At 52.8% G+C, this 23,352-nt stretch overlaps 2 protein-coding genes across 7 annotated transcripts; one reads left to right on the top strand and one right to left on the bottom strand.

The window, feature by feature from the left end:
- Positions 1-307: 307 nt before the first annotated feature.
- Dctn2 (dynactin subunit 2) lies at positions 308-15,279 on the top strand. The gene is made up of 14 exons (XM_057757446.1): positions 308-552; positions 1,435-1,503; positions 9,213-9,309; positions 9,465-9,526; positions 10,012-10,110; positions 10,515-10,675; positions 10,839-10,986; positions 11,305-11,370; positions 11,544-11,582; positions 11,763-11,840; positions 11,929-12,000; positions 12,160-12,262; positions 12,358-12,449; positions 14,756-15,279. Exons 1-14 carry the CDS (start codon positions 517-519, stop codon positions 14,840-14,842), a joined length of 1,209 nt encoding a protein of 402 aa, XP_057613429.1. The 5' UTR covers positions 308-516; the 3' UTR covers positions 14,843-15,279.
- Positions 15,280-15,339: 60 nt separating this feature from the next.
- On the bottom strand, positions 15,340-22,580 carry Mbd6 (methyl-CpG binding domain protein 6). Of its 6 annotated transcripts, none has more exons than XM_057757440.1 (13): positions 22,227-22,580; positions 21,160-21,223; positions 20,843-21,033; positions 20,437-20,539; positions 20,149-20,311; positions 18,905-19,954; positions 18,110-18,765; positions 17,726-17,879; positions 17,455-17,624; positions 16,938-17,354; positions 16,802-16,854; positions 16,423-16,486; positions 15,340-16,292 (listed from the first exon to the last, which is right to left on the bottom strand). In XM_057757440.1, the coding sequence occupies exons 3-13, from the start codon at positions 20,953-20,955 to the stop codon at positions 16,218-16,220; spliced, it is 3,018 nt and encodes a 1,005-aa protein (XP_057613423.1). In that variant the 5' UTR covers positions 20,956-21,033; positions 21,160-21,223; positions 22,227-22,580; the 3' UTR covers positions 15,340-16,217. The 6 variants fall into 6 exon arrangements, with proteins under 6 accessions (XP_057613423.1, XP_057613422.1, XP_057613427.1 ...); XM_057757439.1 differs by having other exon boundaries at positions 20,843-20,979; XM_057757444.1 differs by having other exon boundaries at positions 16,938-17,351; positions 20,843-20,979; positions 22,227-22,579.
- Positions 22,581-23,352: the final 772 nt, after the last annotated feature.

The raw sequence follows: 23,352 nt of genomic DNA, 5'->3' as shown, positions 1-23,352 counted from the left end.
GGCCCTCTATTTTGTCCGTCAGCCCTAATCTGAAAAGACCGCTTCACTTTTCATTCCTTACAGTTATTCACAATGTGACGAGCTTTGTGATTTCATCTAGTCCGTTACTAGATGTTTGAAAATAGGAATTATGCGATCCCTTTAATAGAATATTAAAAATAAGAGAAAATAAATTGTATGAAATAGCTCCCTAAGGTGTGTTATTGTCGTTCCCAGACCAAGCCCCAGAGGACCAGGACTACATATCCCACAATGCCACTCGGCGTCTCCTCGCCATTACCTCATTCTCTGTCGCTCTCACCAATCCCAGCTTCTCCAGGGGTGTGGTAGCGGGCTGTCCTCGCGACTTTTGCTGTACCCTGCTGCCGGGCTACTCCTGTCGCGAGACTTCCTGCTCCTCTGCCGCTCCCTTTACCGTCGCCTGAGCCGGGGATCCGGACCCAGCCTCGCCCCCACCCGGTCACCGGCCCCGGCTCCACCGAGGCCTCGGTCCCCCAGCCCCGCCTCGCCGCCGCCATGGCGGACCCTAAATACGCCGACCTCCCCGGCATTGTGAGTACAGGGCCGGGCCCGGCTCCCCAGACCGCGCCCCCGATCTCCCAAGGACCCCCAAGAGAAACCAACCCGCGACCCCTCCCGCTGGCAGCCCCTTCTCCGCCCCAAGGGTTATCGCCTCTCGCCCTTCGACGGCTGCAGCACCTTCTGGACTGCCGACCCGACCGGGCCGGGCCGTTGGACTCCGCGTCTGGCCCCCTTTCTGGCAGTAGCCGGTTTCTCCGCCCAGAATTCGCCTCCGGGCGCTTTCCACTTGTGCCCGAGTGTTTGTATCATCCATGTCAACACTGCCCTTGTCGCCCCAAATTTCCCGATTGCCTACCCCCGCATCCTTACTCCAGCCATACTCAGTAGGCCACTTGATGATGGCCTTCATCTTGCCAGGGAAGAGGTTACTGTCGCAGAAACCCTGTGCCAGTAGGGAGCTCTGTCCCTTGGGAGCACCTGTGCCTACTCCTCATGCACAAGCCGGCATGTGCACTTCGTTTGTGCTACCCTGCATTCTCAGGGCGGGGAGACTGGCACACAAGACCTTGAGAACTAAGGCCCTGAGTCACTCTCAGCCCTTGTTGCAGTGGAGTGGATGCAGGGCCTAACTCGAGGAACTGTCATCTGCTTAGGACAAAGTCGTTACCAAGGACTGGCCTCTCAGCCATGTCCAGGGTAACATCTCTCTTTTCACATTGGTCGCTTACCCCAGGTCCCAGTTTGTACCTGGGGTTATTGAGATGTGGGAACTGACATACTCTCGGCACGGGGAGTGGAAAACAGACAGAATCCTTGAATCACAGTCCGGATTTTGCAGTAGCTTGTTCAAAGGGCATGGGGACAAGAGGGGTATGCTGGGGTAGTGAGATCGGGTGGTCCTTCTACCTGCAGGCCAGGAACGAGCCAGATGTTTATGAAACCAGCGACCTACCTGAGGATGATCAAGCAGAGTTTGATGCGGTAAGACTATGTGCTGCCTCAGGATCCCTCTGGCCTCTTACCTCTCTCCCCCAGATAGTTCTTTCCCTTCCCTGGCAAGCCACAGCAATAAGTGGGTATGCCAACCCCAGCCTGGGTGTTCTCAGGGTCTTCAAAGGCTTTGCTGAGCTGCCCATCATCAATGAACAATGTCAGAAAGGAGGGTCGAGCCAGTAGGACTACAACTAACAAGACCTGCTGGTAAAACCCAAGTCTTAGGTTTTCTAAATACAACTGAAATACCTCGGAACAGTTATAATCTCGATTAGTGATTAAATAGGCCCCGGGTTCTAATCCATACTTTGAATTATAAAAGCTTGAACATTAATAAATGGCTTAAGGTTGCAGTAGGCCTTTTTGTTTTATTATATATCTTACCCAATGCATCCCTATTAGTATTTACCAAGAACTGGAATTTGAACCATTAGGAGCCATTAGGGAAGGTGTAACAAATGTCTTGGAGACTCCAGAAAAATAAGAGGCCTGGTTAGAGCAAAGTAATTTTGAGGAAAAACATAAATCTTATAATCAGCGGAGAAGAGACCGTGATAATATATTAGATTTGCTCGATGAGCTCATTGTGTTAATCAAGAATGGAATTATTTTCTATCATTTAACAGATATGCTCATTCTGTTTTGATTTTTTTCCCAGTGCAGAGGAAGAGGCGTCCCAGCCCCTATGGAGCCCTTGACTAATGTGACAATTAGGACGCATACAGGAAGTAGAGAGGAGAGTTAGGAACGCATAGGCAGCGTAAGAAAAAGCCTAAAGTGAGTTAGCAGAAGTCATTATCGTGCTGTGGGGACAAAGCCCAGCAACGGCTTGTATAGATCTGCTTCATTATCTCCAAAGAAAGCTGAGCTGGGCTCACATTGGTGCTATGAGTCCTCAGTGTAGGTGTGGCCAACAAGTCCTGGGGACATTCTCAGCAGGCCCAGTATGTGTGTCTGTTAGTCCTGTGCCATGTCTGTGGAGCTGGTAGTTCTGGGGAATGTTGGTTGCTGGCTTATAATGATATGGCTTGGCGTACTCACTTATTCCTCATTCTGTTCTCCCCTGTGGGAATGTTTCCTACACTGTGGGGCATAGCTTCCCTGTCCCTTCTCTCAACAGTGTGTCCCTTGTGGCTTCTGTATTTGCTGGCATGTCAGTCTCCCTCTCCCTCCTGCCCCCAGCTTAAGTATCTGGAGATAATGCAGATGATGTCATAGCCAATACTTGAATGTAAAGCTGTCCCTCCAAGGGTGTCTTAGTTAACCCTGTGCTCATAGAGTAGTAAAAGGTACAGGTACGATGAGGAATTCCTGAACCGAAGACCCGCGCGAGACCTGCCTATAAAATAATCAGGCCTTGGAGGCAGTGGATAGAACTCTGTCCCTTTTCACGTAACCGTGATGCAAATGGACAATGCCACCCTGTTTCCAAACAAACAAATCCATCATCGTTTTCTTCTTGGAGGTACAGGGATAACTCTTAATACAGACATGATGGAGCCTGAGTATAAAGCTCTGATTGGCTCCTTTTCCTCGCTGAGCCTGAGCAGCCTATGGCTGTGGGGGAGAACAGTGAGTTTGTTTCCTGCAGCCTGTTACCCAGGAAGTGGCTGTGAAAGGGCCTGGGAGTCAGCGGTAAACATTGGTGATTGGAAGTGGCTCTCATCACCCTGGCTCAGAGAGGCGTGTACGTGGAGAGCTGAGTTTTCTCCTGATGTCAGCTAATGTCTCTGGCCCCCTCCGTGTCCCTGTGGGCCTTCGGAAGGCAGCTTTCGGGAAGTGAGCTGCATAATGACTCTGCTGCTGCTCATGACGCTGACGTAAATGTACAACTTGAGGAGCAGTGCAGTTGTGGGCCTCCTACTTAGAGCTGTGCAGTGCAGTTGTGGGCCTCCTACCTAGAGCTGTGCAGTGCAGTTGTGGGCCTCCTACCTAGAGCTGTGCAGTGCAGTTGTGGGCCTCCTACCTAGAGCTGTGCAGTGCAGTTGTGGGCCTCCTACCTAGAGCTGTGCAGTGCAGTTGTGGGCCTCCTACCTAGAGCTGTGCTGTGCGGCCTGGGTGTTGGCTGGGGCCTGTCCACTCCTCATCTCCTGGGCTCTTTGCCGGAATCTCCAGATTAAAAAAAAAGTACATGTAAGGCTATGTAGCAAGAATGTCTCCCACCACTGCCCGCCACTCAGTTCTATTTTGGAGACAGGGTCTCATTCTCTCACCCTCTCTGGCCTAGAACTCCATATGTAGACCAGGCTGGCCTAGAATTTAGAGATCTGCCTGTCCTTTTCTCTGCTTCCCAAGGGCTGAGATTAAAGGTGTTTGCCACTGTGCCCAGCTTCCAGGTGTTAATTTAAAGAAATACCAAGTAGAATGTCCATCCGTTCAGTGTCTTTAACCTTCCTCTGATTTCTCTACTGCCATAAAAAGAAAAAAAAAAACTGTGACAGGAAATAATATTCTTCAGACCTTGATTACAAGTTTAACTTAAACACGGAAGTACGACGATTCCCACAGTGGGAAGGGTGGGGCAGGAAAGAAGTAGATTCGGTTTATTTGTTTTTTTCTAGATGATTCCAATTATTATTCTATTCCTTTAAAACAATTTTAGCAGGAAGTAAACTACTTTACAATAGGAATGGGCTGGAAAACAGAAGCTAGCAGCCCTTCCTTTCCCAGTATAGAAAATCTGCATCTCAGCCACTCCTGGGTTGGTTAAAACAGTGTTTGGAAAGCTACTTCCCAAATGCCCTCCCCTGGGCCCACAGCCGGCCTTGGGTCAGTAAGCTTTCTGCTCATGACTTAAGCAGAAAATACTAAGACAGCCTCAGTAGAGGAGGACCCAGCTTTCCCTGTGCCGTGTAAAAGGGAGGTTTCCTGAGTCCAGTTTGGTGGGGGTCCCTGCCTGCCTAAGGTTTAGAGTATCCTAGAATATGCTTGATTGTGTTCATTGACTGTTGGCGCACTTGAACTTACCCAAGTTTTTCCTAATGCTTCCCCCTTCCTCCCTCCTCACCACCCTGCCTGGACACTAGTTTGCACAAGTAAGGCCACTCAACGCTTCTCTGCATGTTGTGTTCATCTGCCCTCTTGCATGCAGTGCTCTGCCACTTTCCGATCATTGTAGCTAACTGTTTCAAATTCCAATGAGTCCCTATTCGGGCCTGGCCTTAGGCTTAAAGATCATTAATCAAAGTAGAAACGCAACTACGATGCACGAATCATTGTGAATCATTGTCTCTTCACCTTGTGAGGCCTGAAGAATAAAACTGAAGGAGGGAGAGAAACACGGAGGCCTTTAGACATGGGGGTGTAGACTTGGAAGGGGTTGCAAGAAGAGGGTTTTATGATCTTGTCTTCAGCCATTATAGACAAAGGTGGAGAGCAAAAGGGAAAGCCAAGCCCCACCCCACTTCTCAGTTTCTCAGTGACTGGAAGAGAAAGCACCCATTTTAATGTTCTCCTGTGTTAAGCCTTGGAGAAAAGCAGGGTGGAAGGTGATCTGTGCAATTTTAGGATAATAATTTAGGTTATTTTTGTTTTCTGAGCCTTTCTGTTTCTGTATTCCTCTTTTAGAAATGGATGGGTGGTCAGCATTTATGTTGGCCCATCCTGGACAGTTTTATTCTGCAGCTCTCTCCATGTTCTTTGTCACCATGGTTCCGAAGTCCCCCTGGCTGAAGTATTGGCATAGATCCTGAAGAACCTCAGGTCTTGTTGTCTGAGGCACAGCCACTTAGCTAAACATCCATTCATGAGAGGGAGTCACGTACCATGTCAGCTGGTACCCAGGGTCAGAGCACTTGGAATTTTCCCATTTACTGTGCTACATTAAGTTTCTATGGTAACTGTCACTACTCCATATTATAGGAATCGTGCCCTAGACATCGCCCCTCCCCTACTCAGCACAGACTTGATATATGCTGTGCACACCACTCCTTATCCTGTTTTGTTTGTTTGTTTGGTTGGTTTTTGTCCGACACCATCTGCCCTTCCCTCTTGGTTTGAACTTCATGGCCCCCTGTCTCCCTCCGTCCTCTTGAGTTTCTCCCATGCTGCTTTGAGCTTGGTGAGACCAAGTCAGAAACAGGTGTAATACTTGTTTCTCTCGTCTGCTTGCATGTGTCACCTGTGGGTGCTCATGCCCACTTGTGAACAGTGACATCTTAGGCCTGGAGTCACTTCAAAATGTGGGCTAAAAGCGAGGCTGAAGTAACAGAGGGGCCATGGCTGGTTGTTATCCAGCGCATCTGGAGAACTGTTAGGGAAGCACACATCTGCCCTCACAGGAGTTTTCTGTACATACAATGGTGGCCAGCCCTCCCCCACCGACCCACCCATCCCCAGAGCCAAAAGGCAGAGCACACTGTGGAAGTTTCCCTCCTAGCAGTGAGGAACCCCCAATCTGTGGCCTGGACTGCAGTACTCTCATCCTTCCCTGAGTCCAGCTCTGGGAGTCTTGTGATCAGGGTGGGTGGCTGTGGATCTTGGGGTCCTCTGGGCTCCTGTGCTGTCGAATACTGGCAGAATCACCCTGCATCGTTCAGAGCTGTGGCAGGGCGAGTTACCAATCATTCAGCGAGAAGAAGCAAGCTTCAACCTATGAACTAGTAAGGGGAATTCCCCCTTGGGAATTGGGGGCCCTCAGTCAGTGACAGGCCCTCAGAATCTGCACACTCTGCTTCGGGCTGCCATTTTTACAGCTTCCCCTCCACCTGAGCCTTCTCTCCTGACCCTGTTGTGCACCAGCTGTGGCTCTAACTACTGTGCCCTCTCACTCCCACATGACCGCTGCTGACCGGCAGAGCCTCATGCCATCTTCACCACCAGAGAGGGCAGGGTCTCATGGTCTTCTTTCTCTTGGGGCATATTCTGACCTCAACTAAAATTCTTGGCCCCCAAATTTTGCTAGGCTCCCCTGGGGCCCTGTGGTGCAGTGTTGGAAAGACGGTCATGTAGTGCATGTGACAATTGCTAATAACAATTTTGTCTTTTTTTTCCCTCCCTCATCCCCCTCCCCCCACACCCTTTCCTTTTTAACTCTTGATTTTCTCACCTCTGGGGAAACCACAGGAGCTGGTAAGAAGCCCTACCTTCGTCTGCTTTCTAACGGGATGTGCTGTGGTGGGCGTTTGTTCTCTGTCCTTTTGTCTCCTCTAAGTCTTCGGACTCTCTAATCTGTCCCACACCCAGCACCCATTCCAGTGGCACAAGTCACTGTGGTGGCGAGGCAGATCTTTGAGATGCTGGTGGACTGGGTGCCATCTGAAGACCAGCATGTGCCGCCAGCCTGGCCCTGCTGGGGCTGCTGCTGCTCAGACAGATGCTGAGAAGATGCCGGCACATCTGGCCCAGGCCTTGCTTCTCCAGGAGAACAGCGCTCCGAACCACTGAGACTTTACTCAGTACTGATCCTTTGCTGCTCCCATCTTTCCTTACTTTAGAACAGAAATGGGAGAGCATCCATTTGCAAGGGTGCAGGCCAGGATTCAACTGTCCTTATTCTCCAGGCTGTGCCTCCCCTGTCTTTCTTTCTTCTCTTTTTCCTTTTATGTGTATGTGGTACCAGAGGTCAAACTCAGGGGCTTATGCAGCGTAGCTAGATACTCTACCACTTAGTTACATCCAGCCTTTCAGTCCTCTTTTTTTTTTTTTTTTTTAAATTTAGTTGGAGTCTCACCCTGTAGACCAGCCTGACCCGGAACTCAAAGAGATCTGTTGCCTCTGCCTGCTGGGCTTAAACACATGTGCCACCACATCTGGCCATCTTCCTTTAAAAATTTTTTTTGTTCAGTCTTTGTTCTTTTTGAGCAGAGTCTCCTTTTGTGACCCTAGCTGGCCAGAGGCTCCCAAGTACTGGGATTACAGTGTAAGCCACCAGGCCCATCTTGTATTTTTACTTTATTCATATTAATACATATACATATATATGTGTATATATATAATTTATTAATTCATTTATTTTGAGACAGGGTCTCACTGTGTAACTCTGAGTGTCCTGGAACTCATAGAAATCCACTTGCTCGTGTCTCCTGAGTGCTGGCGTTATTTTTATTTTTTGAGACAGGGTCTTGCTATACCATTCTCTAGCTGGAGTTGGTTATCCCCCAGGTGCTGGGATTACAAGCGTGTGCCACTATGCTGGTCTAAAGGGAAAGTTCTACCTTTTTGGCTTTATGGAGAGAAGCGGCATGCTTCCAGGAGTGTGCTCAGATGATGTGCTGACCTTCCTTGGGCCGGCATCCTCAGCTTAGAGACCAGAAGCCACACAGCCACTCGGCAGCTGAGGACTGCAGAGGAAAAGAGCCTGGCTGGGGTTCACAGTCTCCTCTCTAGGGTCTGCGAGGGGGCCACTGAGCCCTTTTGTTTTCCTTCCTGTGAGACTCCTGCCTTCCCCTCTGCCTAGCAGGTGCCTGAAGAAAAGGTAGAGAAGGGAGCTACTGCTTCCTTACAGCCTTTCCCTGTCCTCGGTTTTTAAAGCTGCCGCCCACTCCAATCCCATCTGTGACTCAGTAGAGGTGAAGGATGGAGTCTCCTTCTAGCTGTTGCTTTCTCTCGGGTCCTGCTTCTCCTCCTCCCTGCTCCCACATACCCACACACAGGCAGATAGGATTGCCTGGTAGCAATTCATTTAAATCAGCACCTAAGAGATGAGCCTGCCTCCCCCCCCCTTTTTTTTAAGGAAAGCTTTTATAAGTAACTCTAATGTGCAGCTAGAGTTGAGAGTCATTTGCCTAGATTCAGGAGTGAGGACTGGCCTTGCCTTCCTCCTGTGGAATAGGGGGTGTTCGCCCTAACAGAACAGGACTCCTAGGCTCTCCCTTCCTGAGTGCTGTCTTGATGTAATTACTGGAAAGCAAGTTGCTGTACAAGGAGGGGCCTCAGCCTCAGCTCTAGGCTACCATGATTCCCATCTCTGCCATGGCCCCTACTTGAGGACTCAGGGAGAGAGCAGATGCCGCACTGACCCTTGATGTGGGCTGTACTCTCTCCATTGCATGTGGCACCTGTGTTCCTTGTGGCCCTTGCCCGGGGTGCTCCAGAAAAGCAGCCGCTTATGCTTGTTACTTATAAGGCGTCCCTTAAACAACCCGCGGATCCCTTGCTGCTGCCTCTCTGAACTATCTGACCCCACAGTAGCCAGAAACCAGGCTTCTACGCACACCCTCTGCCAACCTCCTTTCATATCTAAGAGTTAGTGTCTTACTTCAGCAAGATTAAAGCCTGCTGTTTTACTCTCGGTATTGACCTCGCTGGTGGCCTTCCTTCCTCCCTTCAAACTAGGATGGGGAGTCAGCTTTCTGTGAACTTGCTCAGCCACGAAAGGAGACTTACTTTTTGGAGTGAGGGTGGGGTGGGGGTGTTGAGAGAGGTCAGGGTGGTTTCTTGCCCTGAGTGCATGGTGTGTGCCAGATAACTGGGAAGGGCTGAGGGAGGGAGGTGTGTATACAGAGTGGGTGGGGGAGGTTATGCTGCCTCTCTTTCTAGCTGAACCAGGGTGTTCATGTTTATACTCCGGAGGCTCCAGCTTCAGCAGGAAGCTTCTCTTTCCTAGACTGAGCCTGTATGGGCAGCCTGGAATGGAACCACCCTTGTTTTCCCTTGGAAATGGGGCCTAGTGTCTTAGTAGTTTCGGAGTTTTGTGGGATACTAAAATGGTAGGGTGGGAATGGGGCTCCCCTGACCTGAAGCCCCTGTTCCCTCAGGAGGAGCTAACCAGCACGAGTGTGGAACACATCATTGTCAATCCCAATGCTGCCTATGACAAGTTCAAGGACAAGAGAGTGGGGACAAAGGGCCTCGGTGAGACTGGGCTCAGGTTGGGAGGGAATCGTAGAGAGCAACCTAAGGGGTTTCCTGTCCTCAGCACTCTGCTCTGCTAAGACCCTCACTGCCTGGGTCTGTGGCTGCATTGGATCCAGGCCAGGCCACTCAGTCTAGCCTTCTTTTCTTGGCAGATTTCTCAGATCGCATTGGGAAAACCAAGAGGACAGGATACGAATCTGGAGACTATGAGATGGTTTGTCGTGTGTGTTGGTGGACATGGGGCAGCAAGCCCACAGCAGGCCTGTAGCCAGGGACTGGGGAATGTTTGCCTGCATGTATGTGTGTGCAGCATGTGTGTGCCTGATGTCTGCAGAGACCAGAAGAGGGAATATCAGATCTCCCAGAAACAGTGTTATAGATGGTTGTGAGTCACCTTGTGGGTACTGGGAACTGAACTCAGGCCTTCTGTGAGAGCAGCCAGTGCTTTCAGCTGCCGAGCTTGAGGGAGATGGTCTTGTGTGGTGATCTGGTTGAGGAGCCCAACAGGATGCAGTTGAGTGTTTTTTACCCTGCTGCTGGCCTGGAGTCTCCAGCCTCTGGCTCCTTCCCTTTCTTCCATAGTAGGGCACCAATGATTCAGGAGTTGAAGGGTTACCTTACAACTTAGGTCTAAGGTTTGGATAAATTCTCAAGGCTCCCTCTGATGGGAGATGTAGCATCTTCTTTGCTTCTCTGTAGCTTGGCGAGGGCCTGGGCGTGAAGGAGACACCGCAGCAGAAGTACCAGCGGCTACTGCATGAAGTCCAGGAGCTGACGACTGAAGTGGAGAAAATCAAGGTAACTGCAGTCTCTGCTCCCCAGTTCGCCGCAGCTTTTGTACAGAGGAGCAGCTCCCAGCAAGAAGAGAGAGATCCCTAAGCTGTGGGTAAAGGGTGTGAGCTTTGCAGAGTTGGGGGTTGCAAGTCTGTTTAATGCTGTTAAATTCAGTCTTCTGGGGGCAGAAGAGATGACCCAGTGGCTAAAGCACTGGTCACTCCTCTGGAGGACTCAGCACCTGCTAGGTTCTTACAACCATGCCCTTTGTAGTCCCCGTGGTCACTGCATGCATGTGGTACACAGACATAGATACTACCCACATACATAAAATAAAATCACCTGGCCATAGTTTCCCTTGAGGGTGTTGCTATTTTGTCTTGCTTCATTCCTGCCAGCCTCACCACCCACCTCTTCTCCTTTCCTAGACGACAGTGAAGGAGTCAGCCACCGAGGAGAAACTGACCCCTGTGGTGCTGGCTAAACAGCTGGCAGCCCTGAAGCAGCAGCTGGTTGCTTCTCACCTGGAGAAGCTGCTGGGACCCGATGCTGCCATCAACCTCACTGACCCGGATGGAGCCCTGGCTAAGTGAGTGCCCTCCTTGTGGAAACCATTGCTGAGTGGAACTGTGGAGGACTTCAGCCAGATACCGAAAGCAGCACTAAGTCAGGAGGCAGCCTTGCCGCTCTGTAGTAGCCTTGTGAGGCAAGGAGATCTAAGTAGTCGTGCTCTTACTGTTCTCGTGACCCAGGCGCTTACTGCTGCAGCTGGAAGCCACCAAGAACAGCAAAGGGACTTCAGGAGGAAGGACCACAGGTGGGACCCCCCCAGAGAGTGGCCTTGTCACTTATGAACTGCACTCTCGGCCTGAGCAGGACAAGTTCTCACAAGCTGCCAAAGTGAGTATCCCTTTAGAGGACCAGGCCTGGGGACAGAGTGCTGGGAAAGCTGTTGATTCCCCTTGAAGTCTCGCTCTCTTTGTCTCCCTTGCATACCTGGTTTTGAGGCAGGGTCTCCTGTAGCCTAGGCTAGCTCGAACTCAATATGTAGTTTAGGCTGGCTTTGAACCCTGGATCCTCCTGCCTCTACCTCCCAAATGATCCATGTAATTCAAGTGTAAACTTAGGATTGTGGCTAGGGATGTGTTCCAGAAAGGGGTTCCTTGGAACGGGAAAGTGGGGATGGGGGTGGCAAACCTCACCTCCTCCTTTCCATAGGTTGCAGAACTTGAGAAGCGTCTGACAGAGCTGGAGGCCACTGTCCGCTGTGATCAGGATGCTCAGGTCAGGGGCTCTCCTGTACTTAGTCAGCACCCTGAGCCTTCAGGTCCAGTGATTTCCAGAATCTGGGAGGGGTAAGCTAGTGGGTGCCAGCTGAAACCAGGAACGATAGAAGAAGGTAGTCAGCCCTGTGTAGGTATGAAGACTGCTGATTTTTCTCCTCCATTTCCCATCAGAATCCCCTTTCTGCAGGTCTGCAGGGAGCCTGCCTTATGGTGAGTGTGGAAGGACTGGTATTGTTTAGATTACAGAGGGCTATGGGAATGGATGACTTACAACAAGTACTTCTGGGTCTCAGTGGTATATTCATTAGCTCCAGTGAAATATGAAAGACCTTTTTCTAGTCTGCTTCTTTTCCTGGTGACACTTGTCCAAACCCTTCCCTCACCCTCTAGGAAACTGTAGAACTGTTGCAGGCCAAGGTGAGCGCCCTGGACCTTGCAGTTTTGGACCAAGTAGAGGCTCGGCTGCAGGTACTAAGTGGAGCAGCATTTGGGTTCTAAGTAGCCTGGGACTTTGGAAGCCCTGGGTGCCCTCTCACCCTTAACACCCTTTTTTCAGAGTGTCCTGGGAAAGGTGAATGAAATTGCCAAGCACAAAGCCTCTGTGGAGGATGCAGACACACAGAGCAAGGTCAGGAAGCCCCTCCCATCTTTATACCCCTTGTTCTCCCTCAGGGTCCGCCTCTGAGTGCTGACGTCAGAATGCAGAGACTTGAGTCTCCGGTCTTATCAGTCGTTGCCTTCTCCACACCCTCAGCCATCCTTTCTGGGCCCTGTTATCTTCTTCCAGGTGCACCAGCTTTATGAAACCGTGCAGCGCTGGAGCCCCACTGCCTCTACCCTTCCTGAGCTGGTGCAGAGACTAGTCACCATCAAGCAGCTACACGAGCAAGGTGTGAGGCTGGTCCCTAAGCTTGGGGCCCTTTTGTGTCCCTCTCTCACCCTGGGCTGTGCTCTCAACTGTGCCCCTCTTCACGTTTTTTTGCAGCTATGCAGTTTGGCCAGCTCCTGACACACTTGGATACTACCCAGCAGATGATTGCCGCCTCCCTTAAGGACAATGCCACTCTCCTGACCCAGGTGTGTCGATCCCTTTCTTTTGTTTATTGCCACTTTTTTCCATCGCAGAACTCAGCAGTTCTCCAGCCCCACCTCAGAGGGTTTTGTCTTAGGCCGTTGAATGTCTCTTCTGTTTTCGTAGCCGTAGGACCTTTGTACCCAATTTAATTAACCTCTTTCTCCCTAACCTTGGACTTGATTTTGGCAGGAGGTAGGGATGTCAAACAAGAGTCTCAGTCTCAAGTCTCATTTTGGCTGACTTGAAACTTGTTTTGTAGACCAGGCTGGTCCCAAATTTGTGGCAATCCTCCTCTTTCCTCCCAGGTACTGGGATTACAGGAGTATGCGGCCATGCTTGACTCTTTGAGACAGGTCTTGCTGTGTCCCCCTAGCTGGCCTCAAACTCACAGCTAAACAAACCTTGGTGCTTTAGACTCCCAGGTGCTGGAATTAGTCCTGAGCACATCTTGCTTTAGTTTTACCTTCTTTATCTATCTTTTGGTTTCTAGTAGGTTTTTGTTTTTTTTCATTTTTTGAGACAGAGCTCTGTGTAGCCCTGGCTTTCCTGGAACTCACTCTGTAGATCAGGCTGGCCTCAAACTCAGAAGAGATCTGCCTGCCTCTGCCTCCTGAGTGCTAGGATTATAGGCGTGTGTCATCACCGCCCCATTTTTTTATTTAATGTGCATTGCTGTTTTGTCTGCATGTATGTCTTTGTGAGGGTGTCAGATCTTGGAGTTACAGTTGTGAGCTGCTGTGTGGGTGCTGGGAAGTTAACATGGAAGAGCAGGTCAGTAGTACTCTTAACCGCTGACCATCTCTCCTGCCCAGGTTTCTAGTGTTTTATGTACATATATGTATACCCATGTGTGTTGGGACTGTAATCACCTGTGCCAGAGGCTGATGTTGAGTGTCTCCTGTCACTCTCTCCTCTCTTATTAAAATATTTGAGTGTGTGTATGTGTACACTTATAGAGACCATTATGCCCACTTCTATTTATTTCTATGTGTATTGGTGTTTTTCCTGTTTGCATGTCAGTGCACCATGTATGTGCCTAGTGCCCAAGGAGGCCAAAAGGGTTTATTATAGACAACTGTGAACTGCCATGTGGGTTCTGGGAATTGAACCCAGGTCCTCTGGAAGAGCAACCAGTGCTTTTAACCCCCGTTCTCACACAGGTGCTGGGGATCTGAACTCTGGTCCTGATGTTTACACAATAAGCAAATTAGTCACTAATCATCCCCAGCCCTGCTTCTTGAGAGGATTTGATTTTATATGTAGGAATGTTTTCCTTCATGCATGTAGGTGCATCATGTCTGTGCGGTGCTTATTTTGGAGGTCAGAAAAGGCTGTCAGATTCCCTAGAATTGAAATTACAGATGGTCATGAACCACCATGTGAGTGCTGGGAACCGAACCTAGGTCCTCTCAGAACAACCAGTGCTCTTTACCTGCTGAGCTCTTTCCAGCCACCCGGCCTGTTTTTATTAATTCCTATAGCAATGCTCAGTACTTAGCTGGTGCTCAGTTTCTATTGAATGAACTGTTCTTTCTGCTGTGGGGAGATCAGCATCACAGACCACCACCAAAACAAACAAACAAAACCAGGCCAAGTGTGGTGGTGCACGCCTTTAATCCCAGTTCTTCCAAGGCAGAGGCAGGCAGATTTCTTGAGTTCCAGGCCAGTCACAGTTACATGAGACCCAGTCTCAAAAGCAATAGATGAAATAAATGGGTAAAGGTTTAGTGGTGCACACCTTTAATCTAGCACTCAGGAGGCAGAGGGGGCCAGTCTGGTCTACAGAGCTAGTTCTAGGACTCAAGACAAAACATAAAAATGTATGTGGTATATTCTTCCTCTAGCTTTCTGAAATTCTGAACCAGTGGAAACTTCATCAGTCTTACTTGTTGGTTATCCTTTTATCAAGTAAGTTGAGCAGTTCTGGAGGCAGGCTGAACAGAGCTCCTGCTCATGCTGACCCTGACCTCAAGCCATAGTACTCTGAGGGTAAGCAGTTTGGAAACTGCTGCAACAGACATTCCCTCCACCCACCCACCCCTCAAGACCAGAGACCCAAAGCTGTGTCTCCACTTCTTTCTTTCACTATGACCTGGAACTCACTCTGTAAATCAGGTTGGCCTTGAACTCAGAGATCCTCCTGCCTCCGCCTCCAGAGTGCTGGCCTATATAGGCATGTGCCATTGTGCCTGATTTATGCTTGCTAGGCAAGCAGTTTTTCCTTTAAAGAGAATTTCTTCTGGGTGCTCTTCATCCCCAGTGGACACCTGAACCAAACAAGAACAAGACTCTTCTCTCCCCTTTGTAGGTACAGACAACTATGTGTGAGAACTTGGCCACGGTCGAGGGGAATTTTGCCAGCATCGATGAGAGGATGAAGAAGCTGGGGAAGTGAGCACGTTGAGAGCTGAGAACAGGGGTAACCCTTGCCCGAGCTCTGAGAAGCTTCCATGGGGCTTCCCCTTCGTCCTAACTCACAGCCCCATTCCACTTGACAAAGGGCAAGGGTTCTTGCATGTGGGGTACAGACCCCTCTCCTCATGAATAGAGTGGTAGCTGGGGCTGTCAGATGGGAGTCTGTCCTCAGGCCCAGGGGATGAGGACGTGGGCCCAGCCACATGCCAGCTCATGTCCATAACTGCTTTGCCTGGTGTGGGGAGGACTGGATCCTGTCCTCTTAACAGCTTCTGTGGCTGACTAGAATACTGTACAACTGTTTCTGACCATTAAATGCTGTTGTACCGTGGAGCCTCTGCTGTGTTTCCTGGGTCTCAGGCAGCACTGGGCCAGCCGTACAGAGCACAGCAGTCCAAGCTACACTATGACGAGACTATTTCAGCTGTCATCCGTTCTTACCAAAGAACTAAATAAAAATGAGGACAGAGCCAGAACCAGAGTTTCAAAATATTCTCATCTGTTAAATTAAGAGTGTCTCCCATAGAAAAGCAGTGGAGGCCCCACAGGGCAAGTACAAAACAGAATTAAAACTCCCAAGGGTCTTGTCTTTACAAAAAAAGGCAGGAGGCAGCCCCTGGACAGCTGGTCATGCTGGCCGCTCCGGCTGGACCACGTTGCATAATCCTCAGTCGCATCATCACATGTCTCTGAGCGTTTTGATGGGGGAGAAGGGGCAGTGTAGTGTGTCTGGGAGGAGAGATCCAAAAGGTCCTCTGTGCCCCTTACCCCCTTTCTGTATCCCAGAGGGAAGCAGAGGGAACCTGGCTACACTTGAAAATGAGGCTCTGTGTTTCAGTCCTGGGGTCGGGGTAAGAGGGGTCTGTGCTTTGAGCAACCTGAGCCAGAGGCAGAGGGCTGGGGGCGGTGCATGATGCTTATTGCTTTGTACCTTTCACTGGGAAGGAGGGCAGCAGCCAACAGTAGCTCACAGGTTTGTAAACTGAGCCTGCTGGCTTCAAGAAGGGAGGCAATGAAGTCGAATTAAATATAAAAGAGTCATTTGTGCAAAAATAACTTAAACAAATAAAAGACCTGGGGAAGGGGTGTTCCCCTTAGCGCCTGATGGGGAGAGGGCCATATACCACCCCCCCAGGCCTCTTCAGTGACATGGCTTTGGGGGGGAGGGGGTGAGCTTCCCTACCCCCTGCAATGGCTCAGGCTGGGATTTGTAGGGGAAGGGGTTGCATTTGTGCTCTGAGTGGGGAGTAGTGCCCCCACCCACTGTCCACAGGTGCACGTGGCTGGCAGGGGCTCCCAAGGCTCAGCACTCAGCTCTCCCCAGGCAGGGTCAGATCCAGCTCCAGGTATGGCTGCTATGGGGCCAGTTTCCTCCTCTTATTTTTGGCAGGACGTCCAGGGCGGGCCCGGGGAGGCAGAGGGACAGCCGCCTGTACAAGAGAAGTTAAGAGAAGTGGCCATTAGCTAAGGTAACAGGAGTCTTCTTCCTCACACTCGTCTTCCTCTTGGCTCACCTCCTCATGCCTAAGCAAGCGCACATCCACCCAAGTCTACACTTACGCGGGTTGTAGGGCTGGGTTCCAAGGGGACGTCCTGGCGGGAACTGCTGCTGTTCCGGGCAGGGCTGCAATAAGGGTACAGATGATCAGGAACAGCTCCCAAGCACCAGGTGAATTTCAGAAGGCTGGGTGAGAAACTGTCTACATTTGGATAGTAAAGGCATAATATCCTTATTCATATTCAAGTATCTGTCATTTTTTGAAAACCAAGCCACTATTTGGGGCCAAGGGGTATAGCTCAGTGGTAGAACACTTGACCTGACATGCACAAAGCCCTAGGTTTGATCCCCAACACCACAAAAATAAAATGACACCAAGCCACTATGTGGACATTTCTATAGTCCTGACAGATAGGTGGCATGGGGTGGGCTCACACTCACTTGTATTTTCTCCTCCGGCCACGACGAGACTTTCTGACTGTCCCCGGGGGCACCTGAGGAAAGATGGACAGTGTACATGGGAAGTGAGACCCATGCGCTAGAGCCCTGAGCCTGACCCTTACATTATCACACTTACCTTAAGGTCCTCAGAATGGGGCCCAGGAAGGGGTGGATCCTTGGGCTCAGCACCCCCTTCAGCTAGCTCCCCATTATGCTGCCAGTGGTGGGTCCTTCTTGGGGACCGTTCCATTTGTCCATTGAAGCCACCACGTGTCCCCCACTTGAGGGCCAGTCGGCCAGGCTCTCGGCGGCTGCCAGGCTTTCGTCCTCTGCCTGGCCTGGTCTCGCCATTAATGCCCCTAAGTCCCCCTCCTCCCCTCCGGCCCCGTTTCCCTGACCCCCTCCCAGTGAGCAGCTCTGGGACTGGGGGGTCAGGAGAACCATGGGGTGGGGCTAAGGCACTGAGGGGAGGCCGGGCAGGCTCCGGTTCAAGGGCTGAGGCAGGGCTCTCAGGGGCCAGACAGGGGGCATCTGGCTGCTCTGGAGGGATCTGCTGGCAAAAACATCTCCATTTCAGCCAAAGTCCTCTGTACTCAGAAAACCTCCTGTTTTAAGAAAGATGTTCATCCTGACAGACGCACCCACTTGCTCACCTGGAGACTCTGTAGCAGGCAGGCTAGGGGACTAGAAGTCTCTGACAGGGAGGGGGGTGCTCCCCCCCCAGGGAGGAGCTGCAGTCCTAACTGGCTGGAAAGAAGAGGGCCAGGAGGCTGCAGCAGGCTGGGGAGGGTTCCAGGGCTGCTGGTCAGTGAAGACAGATCACCTGTTGAGAGGCCAGAGTCAGGGACTCTCGCAGGACAGACAGCTGACCCCTGATGGTCAGAGTTTGTTCCCAGTTTTGACTGCTCATTTCATGCCACTCACCCAGCAGGCTGGCACTCAGCAGAGGGCTAAGAAGTTGGGGGGGTCTCCCTGAGTTGGAGGGGGCCTTGCCCAGAGAGGAGGCCCCCGGGTCAGTAGTTGCCGTGGTGACACTGGAGGTAGGTGGTCCAGGTTGGGGGGCACTCAGGACACAGGGCTAAGAAGACGAAGGGTTATAGTATGTGGTAAAGTGTTGGACGGACTTACAGTACTCACATGCTCAATCTGACTGAAGCCTCGGGTGAGAGAGGCCTGCTTATTAAATACAGACTCCCTCCTTGTCCCTCCCTACCCCCAGCCGAGACTACGTCTTCCTTAGGGCCCCAAGGAAGAACTCCCACCCTGATTTACTTCTCATTCTGCCCCAACACATACCCTAGGCCTTACCTGGGGGGGTGTCCCCGAGGGGGGATCCAGGCTGGCAGCCAGCAGCGCAGAATTTAAAGCTATGAGGGTGGGGGGTGCTGAAAGTGGGGGGAATAGTAGCGGGGGCAGGTCTCCCAAACCTGAAAATGGCTCCCCACTTGGACCCCCGGCCCCCTCTGCAGATCCTTCCCCACCCCCAGCTGTGGGGCCCAGGGCCAACAGGGGCAGAAAAGAAGCTAGAAGATTGCTAGTGGGTGCAGGAGGCGGGGGGAGGTCTGAAGGGGGTGGTGAGAGCAAAGAAGCCACCAAAAGCGAAGGCCCTTCAGGCTCGCCTGGGGCCAAGGGAGGGCCAGGTCCCCCTGGCGGGGGTAGCAGGGGCTCAGGGGGAGGCTGTCCTCCCCCAGCCAGCACACCAAATAAACTGTGGCTAAGTAAAGGAGAAGGTGGAGGCTGTCCCAGACTCAGAGGGAGAGGCAAGGCCCCCAGCATCCCTGGGAAACCAGCTCCACTGAGTGCCAGGCCCTGCTCAGGGCTGGGGAAAGGGAAAGCCTCCCCACCAGCCAAGGGAGGCAGAGGGCAGGCTGGGCCTGCCCCCATCCCCAGCCCATCAGATGGGCTTTGAAGCACAGGACTGGGGACTACAGGGGCTTTGGAGGCAGCTGGTGGGGCAGGGGCACCTGTAAAGAAAAGAAATCCAGCTCCAGGGAAGTCTTTCTAGAACCCACCTCCCTGACACAAACCCCCAATCCTCCCAAGAGCTTTCCCCAATGCCTGGGATGAGTACACCCGAGCTCAGAAACCCCAGAGCTCTCCTACCTGGCACACTGCTGAGGCTGCCACTGGTGGTCCCAGGCAGAGAGGGCTGAATGGGGTGCCTGGGCTGGGGAGGGCTCCCTGAGGAGAGGGTTGGGGGAGGAGGAAGGTGTGCATCTGACCCCAAAAGGTTAAAGCTTCCATCAGAGTGGGACGGGCCAGGGGCGGGGAGTCCCAGCAGAGACAGCACAGACGGGAGAATAGGCTGGGATGGCTCTGGGAGAGGAAAGGCCGGGGGGACAGGAGCAGGGGCCCGAGGACGGCTCCGTCTAGGAGTTTGAGGGCCTCCCCCTTCTAGCAGTCGCAAGACAGTTGGGGGCCGGCGAGGACGACGCTGGGAGGGGCGGGGTGATGAGTGGGCAGCTGAGGGTGCCTGGGCACGGGGCCTTCGGCCCTGTAAAGTGCTGGGAGGGGGCAGCGGGGGATGCTGTGCCTTGGCCGCTGCAGAGAGTAGGCTGCTAGCAAGGAATGGGGGTGCCCCAGGCCCCTCCACTGTGGGGGCCCCTCCCAAGGATCCCAGGACCAAGGGCAGGTGCATAGTGGCTGAAGACACTGGTGGCTGAGTGGCAGGACCAGAGGGACCAGGGGGACCGGGGAGATTATTGCTTGGGGGCAGGGGAGGAGGTGTTAAGGCATCACTACAGTGGAAGAGAGGAGAGTCTGAAGGTGGAGAGGAGGAAGCATGAGGGGCTGGAGGAGAGCCCAGGTCAGAGGGCACCAGGTTGGATCGTAGAGACGCTCTCCAGTTGTAGGAGGGAGCATTGAGGCTGATAGCAGGTGGAGGAGGTGGGGCTGGAGAGGGAGCATTGCCTCTTGGGAGGAAACAAGGGCTGCTGCTGCCCCCAGAGGGAACTGGATCAGGAAGCCGTGGTGGTGGGAAGAGCCCTGCAGGGCCTGTTAGAGGGGGGAAGGACTGGGAAACTGAGGGTGGTTCTTGGGGAAGGGGGCCAGGACTCCCGTTAAGAGGAGTTGTAGGAGGAACTCGACAAGGAGGGCGGACAGAGGGGGGCCCTGGGGACACAGTGTGGAACATTTGGGGGCTTGCTCCCTCTCCTGCAATAAATGAGAAATGAAGGTCAGCTTGCGCATCCCTATCTTCTCCAGTCCCAGCTCCACAAGTTCCCAAGCTTATGTCTGTCTCACAAAGTCGTCCCCGCCAGGTCCACCCTTGTGCTCTCTCACAGAGCCATCCACCTTGCAGGCCCTCAGGGTTCCTCATTCTTCCCCAAAGTGGCAGAAAAACTCACCAGGAGAAGAGTGTGAGCAGGTGGTCTCCATGCTGCGGTACAGAGTTGCCATGGCAACAGCTTTCCGCCTGTGGTTGCACAGCTTGGTCATGTCCTCCTCTGATGCAGGCCCCACCCCAGCCCCACCCGGGGTCACCGGGGCCAAAGGGTCAAAGTTGAAAACCTGTAAGGTAGAAGAATGGACAGGGACACTGAGGAGGTGGAATCTTAATAAGGTACCATGGTCAGAAATTTGGATCAAGTCTTCCAGCTTATGCCTATAGTTTTTGGCATCCCCAGGACTCTGACCTTGGGGACATTGAGTGGACACTCCAGACCGCACTTGCAGGTCCCATCGCTGAGGAGGTAGCTCCGGGTTTGCTCCAAGGAAGACAGCTCTGTGCCACTTGGGCTGGGAAAGAACAGGGTCATGGGTATGGGGTTAACTGTCAGCCAATCTGAAGAGACTTCCTAAAGGACAGTTAAATGCTTTCCCAGGAAGGGCAAGACGTAAGGGGTGTGAGAAGAGACAAAGAGTGAATGGATTCAAAAACCCAGAGATAAAGAGCAAAAAGGCTGCAGAAGGAGGGGAGGTGGGGAAGAGCAACAAGGTCCCAGAAACGGAAGTTTTCAGAGGAGGGGTCACGGCAGGAAAACTCAGGCAACGAAAGGATAACCAGACTAAGGCAGTTCAGGGGTCCCTGAAAAACCATACCTGATATAGAACACGGCACCTTCTCGCACACAGCGCTGCCAACCGATGGGGACAGATGTGGCCACAGGGCCCCCAGCTCTGTCTGCTCCACTGCTCTCATTGCCCCCATTCATTGTGTGTAATCAGCTCCCTTGCGCCTGATAACACAGACATCCATGTGGGCACCAGGACGATTAAACTGGGCTGGGTACCTGAGGGAGAATTCCAGGGAGGCAAAGGCGGTGGGAGACCCAAGGAAACTCAGGCTTCCTGAGTGGCAAAGGGAGCCCCTCAGAGAGCTGGGGAGAAGGGATCCTCTGCCACACCACCATGGCTACCTGAACATCTCTGCAAACATTGTGGGATCCAGTCTAAAGCCGGGGCCACCAGCTTAGCCCACACCTGCAACACAAGGAAAGAGAAGAACCTCTCAAGAATCTGCCTAGCTCAAGAAAGCACCACAGCCCAGAACACAAGGAAAGGCCCAGGAATGACACCATGCCTTTAAGGACCTTAGGGATCTGCTGGCCATGGCCACAACTGTCCTCTCCAAGCCCAGTCCCTAGTGACCAAAGGAGTTCAGCACCTCAGCTCCCAAGGACACAAAATCATACCCTAATTTCTCGACATATGAAGGGCTAGTTCCCTTTGTCTAGGAACAGAAGACTTCAACAAGAAGTGTGGGCTAATTCCCATAATGCCAGGCCACTAGGAAGTTTCCCAGTGTCTGGCCACTGCTGTCCCCTCCCCCAGGAAGATCATATAAAAAGTACAGATTGCCCCACAGGTCACCAAGCAATTGCCCAACTGCCTGGCAGGGTGGTACCAGCAGATCTCCCCCCAAGCCCATTCCATCAGACAATCTCAGATCTAATTCATTTGCAGCTCGAGAGAGCTCTGTCTTCCTCCAGGATCCTGAGAAGCTCCTGGTCCTCTCTCAAGCCGAAGAAAAGGGGATTCATAATCTCCCACTGGCTTCCAGTAAGCAACAAGAAGTATTCTCTGACATGTAGGGACGACCCTTAAGCCTGCAAGTATCCTCACCAACCTCACCATCGCTCCCACCGCACACTGACGGCTTCCAAACTTTCCCTCTCATAACAAGGCGCCCTGTCACCCAGACTGCTTCCTTCAGCTTGGGGAGGAGGGGAAGGCAGGCGCACGAAGTAGGAAGGAACTTGGGGAGAGGGCGGGTGGAGGGTGGGCGAAGCACTGAAGGGAGGGAGGTCAGGAAGGCAGAAGTCAGGCACTGAGGGGAAGAAACGGCGGGGGCAGGTGAGGGTGGGGGACTGTGGATGGGGCCGGGAAAGGGGCCGAGAGGACGCGGAGGGGGCAGAGGGTAGGGACAGAAGGGGAGGAGAGAGCAGGGAGGGGGAGGGGCGGGGGGGCCGGGCCCCGCACTCACCGCGGCCCATGGTTCGGCTGGCCCCGCCCTGCGCAGTCGCGGCCCAGAGGGTGAGTGGGAGGGGGTGGGAGGTGGGTCGGTGGAGCCCGAGCCTCCGGTACGGCCCCGGCCGGTCTTAGCAGGAAGCGCCGCCGCCGCCGCCGCGGATCACCGAGCGGCCTCCCGCGCATGCGCCATAGGGGCCAGGGGCAGCCCTGGGGATTCCGTTCCCAGAAGGCACCGCGCAGGCTGCTACCGCCGCCGCCGTCGCTGCCGCCGCCACCGCCGCAGCCGCCGCCGCCGCCGCCGCTGCCCGGACGGGAGAGGGGCGGGGCCGGGCCCCCGCCCAGCGGACAGCAGCGAGCCAACAGGAGGGGACGCAGTGCGCATGCGGGAGCGCGCCTACCCCTCCCCCACAACCCCCCATTAATCCCCAAGAGAACAAACACCCCACGCGGCCACCCCCCCCTCCCTCCGCGGAAGGATCTGGGCCTCTTCCCAGGCCACTGGTGGCCAATCCCAGTCCTCCCTGGGGAGGGGCCCCTTCCGAAGCCACAATCTGTTGGGGGAGCCAGGAATGTCAGGTCCGGGAGGGGCCAGCCCTAAAAGATGAAAGTCGCGACTTGCCCTGCCCCGCCCCATAGGCTTCCCGGGTTGTGTGCCGAGACTTGACCCGCCTCTCCAGGTCAACATGTCACAACACGACCTCTGCCTGTCAAGTCACATGACCTCTGCCTGTCACTGACAACCTGGTCTGTCTTTAGGCCAGGACAGACCATCTGGTTCAGCCCACCCCCACCTCTCCTAACAGAAGGGGAAATGAAGGTCTGGAGCAAAGGAGCAGTCTGGCCAAGGACCTGTCACTGTCGCACCCGCCAATAGCAACCGGTCTTGGTGCAGTTTCTACTTAGACAAACTCTGGCTTGCCTCTCCGAGTGTCTGTCATACACATGTAATAGGCCACCACATGGCCTCTGTTTTCATGGCGCAAAAATACATTTTGCAAGATGTTTTTAGTTTTGTTCAAGTTGCCTCCACAGCGCTCTTTTCACCTTTACCTCTTGTTAATTTACAAATGGGCAAATTAAGGTAGAATCTGTGTTCCCTCTGATAACCTGGTCCAGGGCAGTCATGTGCTCAAGTGCAT

This window comes from Chionomys nivalis, chromosome 25 (genome assembly GCF_950005125.1).
Source record: "Chionomys nivalis chromosome 25, mChiNiv1.1, whole genome shotgun sequence".
Lineage (NCBI taxonomy): Eukaryota > Metazoa > Chordata > Mammalia > Rodentia > Cricetidae > Chionomys > Chionomys nivalis.
This window is presented reverse-complemented; position numbering and strand designations above follow the sequence as displayed.